We start from the raw sequence: 6,768 nt of genomic DNA, 5'->3' as shown, positions 1-6,768 counted from the left end.
ATGCCCCCCAGAAAATTTTGAAATATTTAAGCCATTTTCCTGCAATCTGAGGCATACTGTGGGCCATATTCTCAATTCTAATGACACTATCTCAACACGCCTAAACCGGATCCGGTTTCTGTATCCTGAAAACTAAAGGTGTTGAACAACAGTAGAGGGCACAGGCACTTGAAGCGTTTCAATAAATTATAATGCTAACTAAATACGAAATCTATTTACTACCAAATTCTTAATGTTTCTATACTCTCTTTCACCTATTACTATTACTATTAGTATTAACTATTATTGCCGACAGTTTCCTGTCAATTCCGTCCAAATCCTACGTCCAACCATATACGCTGCCGGCGCCATTGCTTTCGCGGCGCGACTGTTGCACGCTTACACTAGTAATAGTAGTATATATAGCAGGTAGGAAAGCGCGATCGCAAAATTCGCTCGACGCTCGCTGGATTACACACTTTCACATCACCAATATACATCCAACAGCTTCCATCTTTATTTCTCTTTCAACAACAGTGTTCACTTGTTATAAAAACAATGTCTCTGTTCGTAACCGAGCTGTGTCACGCGAAATCACACAAAGACTGACAAAATTCTCGCGTTCGCGAACCTTGCCCTGTAATGTAAATGTCTGTCAGAATCAGGACACCCACCGGCGCTCTTCGTGACCTCATTCTTGCGCCGCAACGCTGCAACGTTTTTGCAAAGTTCCAATGCCGAGGCTCGTACGGGAGTTGGAAAGCACTGCGCCGCCTGCGCGCCACCTATAGCCCATAGACTGGCACTCGCTCCCACCTCTCGGCTTAGCTTAGTCACTCGATGGGTAATCGAGGTGGGAGCGAGTCCCAGTCTATATATAGCCCTGTACTTGCAGCCATTTACATTACAGGGCAAGGTTCGCGAACGCAAGAATTTCGTCAGTCTTTGTGTGATTTCGCGTGACACAGCTCGGTTACGAACAGAGACATTATGTTTTTATAACAAGTGAACACTGTTGTTGAAAGAGAAACAAAGATGGAAGCTGTTGGATGTGTATTGGTGCTGTGAAAGTGTGAAATCCAGCGAGCGTCGAGCAAATTTTGCGATCGCGCTTTCCTACCTGCTATATATATATTAGTGTAAGCGTGCAACAGTCGCGCCGCGAAAGCAATGGCGCCGGCAGCTTATATGGTTGGACGTAGGATTTGGACGGAATTGACAGGAAACTGTCGGCAATAATAGCTAAAAGAGAGTATAGAAACATTAATAATTTGGTAGTAAATAGATTTCGTATTTAGTTAGCATTATATTTTATTGAAACGCTTCAAGTGCCTGTGGTAGAGGGCATCCATAGGCTGCAGGCCTGAATAAGCATCGAACAGAAATTAATTAAAAATAAGCACACTGTTACTGCGCTTACAAAACATACACTTTATTCATGTTAAATAACTACAGATTCATGCTCTATGCTCCGCTCGAAACTTTTGCCAGCTCGCCCTATGATGCGAATTTCTGCAAAGTTGTCTGAACACATTTCATACACAAAAAACACCAACCGGTCCCTGTGGCTACGCCACCTGACGGAATGTCACGAATACACAACAAGAATAATTTTACTTCTAATGCTTTCTAGACGTCCACGAGGCATCTACCTTGCGTGCATAATGCAAATTATTGCACTCTAGTGCCGAATTTCGGCGAAAAAAAATGCCAAAAAAGGCCTTTTCTAGAGACGAAATAGTGCAACGGTGAACAATTACTGTTGTACACCTCCTAAACAACCGGCTCTCTTCTCTGATTGGCTCATTTTGTCACTATTTTATTTTTTATTTTTTTTGGCTAATTTTATTTTATTTTAGAATTAGGGATAGAGTTAGGGTTAGGGTCTATATCCCTCAATTTCAAGATGGTTTCAGTGGCTCAACGGTAGAGCTTTAGCTTCTTGATAGTAAGGACCATATACGAACCCCATAATATGTTTTTATTTTCCTCTGCTTTCTGTATTCCTTTGTATTTTATTTGTTTCTGCATTTATTTGTTCTGTAACTTTTGTTTATGTTCGGAATTAAATATATTTCTTTGTTTTGCATTAAAAATTGTCCTATTATATATTTGTCCTGTTATGTTCGGAAACTGACCAATCAGTGAAGAGAGTCGGTTGTTTAGTTTTCAGGCCTCCGAAACCAGGTCCGGTCGTTTAGACACTACCATATAATTATATAGATTGCAGATTGATCATCGGACATCACAGTGGCTGGAGGTACGGCAGCCGTATCTTAATGTCTCGAGGCTACGGGTACGGCAGTCCATTTGCGCATGCGTCGCTTTCCCACAAAATAATGCCGTTGGAAATTAATTCACGATTTAATTCACGGTTAAGATTTCTTGATGAGCTAGAAAACACTCCGATTTAAAGTATGAAAATGAACATTATTGTGCCAGCTAGCCTACACCAGTTGGTTGGGATTGATTAATTGTTAGTTCAGATGCAAAATGTTATACACCATAGATTAATCGCAGTGGCTGGAGGTACGGCAGCCGTCGTCCGTTGAAGCCCCTTTTTGGCTTAGGGTTAGCATTCTAGCTCATCTAAACTCTCAAATCGTGAATTTATTTCCCAAAGCGTTATTTTGAAATCTGGCGCCACCGCTGCCATTTTTGTCTCGTTAAGTATGAAAGCGAATGGACTGCCGTACCCATAGCCTCGAGACATTAAGATACGGCTGCCGTACCCGTAGCCACTGCCTAGATTAATTGGGTACTATGACACGCGTATGTAAGATAGCCGAGTCGGTTTATAGTTAGTGTTAGGGGTAGGGTTGGGTTTAGCTCTAGTAACTATAGCTCGCGTATATAAACATATATTATAATATAGGTCACATTCAAGCTAGCAACACTCATTTTCTCATGGTATATAAACCTGGCCACCATCATTGGAGATTGTGAATCCCTCGTGACTTGGATGGCTATATAAAATGACAATCCTATATCCACTAATGGGGACATAAAATTACTGTTGGGGAAATAGACCCATGGCAGTGACCACTGACTACCCATAGTGACTGTGCTGCAGATCTATACACTAGATGACTTGATCCATAATAATAACATTTGTACAGCAGTAGGGAAACAAGCAAAGTAGCTTCACAGGACTCATATACTGTCATTGTCGTCACCGTCGTCATCGTCGTTGTCATCATCATCACCATCATTGTAAATTGTCCCCATATAACCCTGACCCACTTGCGGGGAGCCTACCTCTGATCCCCATTTCCCCAGGAAGTCATGAATACGATCTATAAGACAGTTATTTGTTCCAGCCGTTTGAGATTCCCACTTTACCAATCCCAGCTAATGCCCTGCCCTAACCCCTAACACCTACCCTAACCCTAACACTGACCCTAACCTTACCCCTATCCCTAACATAAAATTTTATAATCTTATCGTATATGGATGAGGCTGCAAAATAGAATTGACCTGCTTAGGTATACATTTTTAGCAACTATCTATTCTGAATTTTCTAGATGAAAGACAGACCCATAGCAATCGGGTTAAATGTTCTTTATGCTGCAGCCAAAATTGGCACTGACACTGTTTCTGATAAGGAGAAATTTGGATCGATTAACCGTCTTAATATATAATGAATCACAGATTATTGTTCCAACAAATTTGAGATCATAAGGATAAAAAACTTGACAGCAGTTGTCTAGTAGGGAACACTTTCTGGAAGAAGAAGACAATTGAAAATGGTCTTGACAGGAAATACTAGTGACTCGTGAGGTGCAGGTTAGCAGTGTCAAATGCTTCTGTCAGGTTCCTGGATAGGCTGTATCCTGGTCTTCCTAGCGGTATTTCCCCTGCACTTGGCTGCCAGGAAGGACTTGTGTCCGCTCTTCTCCTACTGTGACTTGGCATAAAATCATATCAGCAAGCTGTTTACTTATCCTCATGAAAAGTAAAAGGTCATGTAGCTTTCAAGAGCAGAGTAAATATCAGATCAATAAAGTCGTGCAGAAATCGTCCTGAAGTTTTCATGACTAGTCAGTGCGCGATACTTGTTTAGTTATTGCCAATAGCTAGTTTATTTAGTCTGTATTCAAATTTGAAACAAGGTTCACTAAGGTATAGAGAGTGATGTTGTTTATAGACGTAACTAGAAGTAGGCTGTATCTGGAATTATATCTTGATTATTCAACAATAATAATGACATGATACATCTTTGTTTTTAGTAAACTAGAAGTTTCTGGAAGGAATGAGTTCGTGTGCGATTGGTCAATAATCGATTTCTCACGTGTGTGTAGTGGCGAAAAAATATAACGTTTAGCCCTAGACGCTACCAAATGTACATGATGCATTTAAATTTGTATACACACGTTCAGTAATAGAATAGAAGTATCTGTCTTTGATTTGATTTTGAATGAGGACATGTCACATGGCTGATCAGGGGACAACATTACTGTAGTCTGTAAGTGTATATATCGGGTCTTGAATTCAGATTGATGTTACGAACAAAATTAAAATTGTCAGTCGCCACTCGGTGTATAAAATTAAATTTTATGGTGGCGAATTTTTAGATATAACATTTCTGAACTAGTTTTATTAGATATTTCTCCCATATATTGTAGCAATTATATCTTTAGTACAAGTGCATGAAATGCAGGTGTGCTGTTAATTGCTTCATTAATTTTAAAATATGATTGGTGTGATTATTAATGAGAGTCACGCATAGTTTATGAATTTACATGGCTTTGACAATGAATACTTGATTTAGATAAATGTAAAAATTTATGGGATGTAGCAAATTAGCTTGATCTTTGAAGGTGAAGTGTCGAACCCCACAATAGTTACATAGATTAAAGGCCAGGGGAAACCCCTGCTTGTTTATTAACAGAAATGTAATGAATACACACAACTGTATAGACAATAATTCATGTTAATTAATGCTTTATTTAATTATCACATTAGAAGTTGCAGGAATGTTTACAATGTTCCCTATTTGCCCACAAAGCGGTGCCGGCATTGTTGCCTTTCAGCCTTATACTATGTATTGACAAAGGTGCCAATTCTACGTTTCTAACTGAAAATATCCGTACAATATGTACTAAAAGACCTTGAGCGTGCATTCGTTGTACTTCTGAATAACAACATGCTTCAAGCACTCTCGCAGTAAGAGTGTATAATACGAATCTATCTGATCATGGGTTGGCGCACACCTGTTAGTCAAGGTCCTAGTTCAGAATAACATGCCAAGCACTCCTGGAGTATTAGAGTGTCTAATACGAATCTGATCATGAGTTGGCGCAGCACACCTCTTGATCCTGTATTGATTGATGTTGATCGTGTATTGATTGACATTGATCGCGTATTGATTGATGTTGATCGTGTATTGATTGACATTGATCGAGTATTGATTGACGTTGATCATGTATTGATTGACGTTGATCGAGTATTAATTGACGTTGATCATGTATTGATTGACATTGATCGGTCTGTCGTCACTACGCCACGAGCGCGGCCTTCACGGACTCGGGCACTTGCTTCACGTACCAGTCGTGGTCGCTCATCGTCGCCAGCACCCCGCCCGCATTCGGTTTCTTCACGGTGGCGTGGTACAGGATGTCGTTGCCGTGCATGTCCGTCAGCCGGCCTCCCATCGCATGCAGAATCGCCTCCGGAGCGCACGTGTCCCACTTCTTGCAGCCGGGACTGCCGAAGACGTACGCGTGGGCGACTCCCTCAATGACGAGCATCGCCTTGTGTCCGCAGCCTCCCGCCAGGATGACCTCGTCCGCATGCATCGCCGCGACGGAATCCCGCACCGTCTGGTTCGGATGCGAGCGCGTCGTCGTGACGAAGCGCTTCCCGGCAGGCGGCAGCACCTTCTCGACGCCGTACGTCCCGACGCCGATGATGCCCCAGATGGTGCGTCCGAGCGTGGCGCCGGGCGTCTTGAAGTTGTAGAACGGCTGGTGGATGACGCCGCCGACAGCGCGACCCGCGACGGCAACGCCGATGAGAACGGTAACGTGGTCGAGCAGGCCCTGCGTGTACTCGGCTGTTCCGTCGACCGGATCCACCCACACGACGATGTCCTCGTCGCGCACGTTGGTCATGTTCGCCGGGCAGGTCTTGGAGAGGACCTCAGCGGTCGCGCCCTCCTCCAGGTACTCAGCGGGGATGACGTCCGCCGGGTCAAGCGTCTCCTCGCCGATGATTGCGACCTTGGGGAACTGCTTGGAGAGCGAGGCGACGATGCATCGCTGGGCAGAGCGGTCGGCCTCTGTCTGCAGGTCGTGCTTGCCTTCCTTCTCAACGATGCCCAGCTCGCCTTTCTTCATGATGTCGCGGATGATGACGCCGGCGCGGTCGGCAACGGCGACGGACGCCGACACGAGACGCATGAGGAGGGGAGCTTCTGCCATCGCTTGCTGTGAGGGTCAAGATACTTGAATCCTGTATCAAAGAAAGGCATTCATTGTATGTAGTACACACGAGTATGCATTGATTGACACGTAGTATCTAATTATTCACACGCAGTATCGACATACTTGAATCCTGTCTCAAAGAAAGACATTCATACTAGTAACCACGAATATGCAGGGCGTTCGCCACCCTCGCACAATGCGATGAATGAATAACAGTGGTAATTTTACTGCATTAAGTGGCGAATAGTATTCACAAGTATGCATTGATTGACACGTGGTATCATAATCTAATTTTCCTTGAAACCTGTATTAACAAAATCCAATCATTGTATCAAGAGCATATAAAGAAGGAGAGCGTACAACG

General features: G+C 43.2%; 1 protein-coding gene across 4 annotated transcripts in view; it reads right to left on the bottom strand.

The window, feature by feature from the left end:
- Positions 1–4,831: 4,831 nt before the first annotated feature.
- LOC106814097 (3'(2'),5'-bisphosphate nucleotidase 1-like) overlaps positions 4,832–6,768 on the bottom strand; it is an 11,193-nt gene continuing 9,256 nt past the window's right edge. For all 4 annotated transcript variants that reach the window (XM_014818372.1, XM_014818375.1, XM_014818374.1 and 1 more), the window contains exon 2: positions 4,832–6,432. In XM_014818372.1, coding sequence (XP_014673858.1) covers positions 5,478–6,401 — 924 coding nt within the window. In that variant the 5' untranslated portion in view covers positions 6,402–6,432 and the 3' untranslated portion in view covers positions 4,832–5,477. The remainder of the gene's footprint in view (positions 6,433–6,768) is intronic.

The sequence above is a fragment of the Priapulus caudatus genome, unplaced genomic scaffold, assembly GCF_000485595.1.
Source record: "Priapulus caudatus unplaced genomic scaffold, Priapulus_caudatus-5.0.1 Scaffold871, whole genome shotgun sequence".
Taxonomy (NCBI): Eukaryota; Metazoa; Priapulida; class Priapulimorpha; order Priapulimorphida; family Priapulidae; genus Priapulus; species Priapulus caudatus.
Note: the sequence above shows the minus strand (reverse complement) of the source record. Positions and strands in the feature narration are given on the sequence as shown.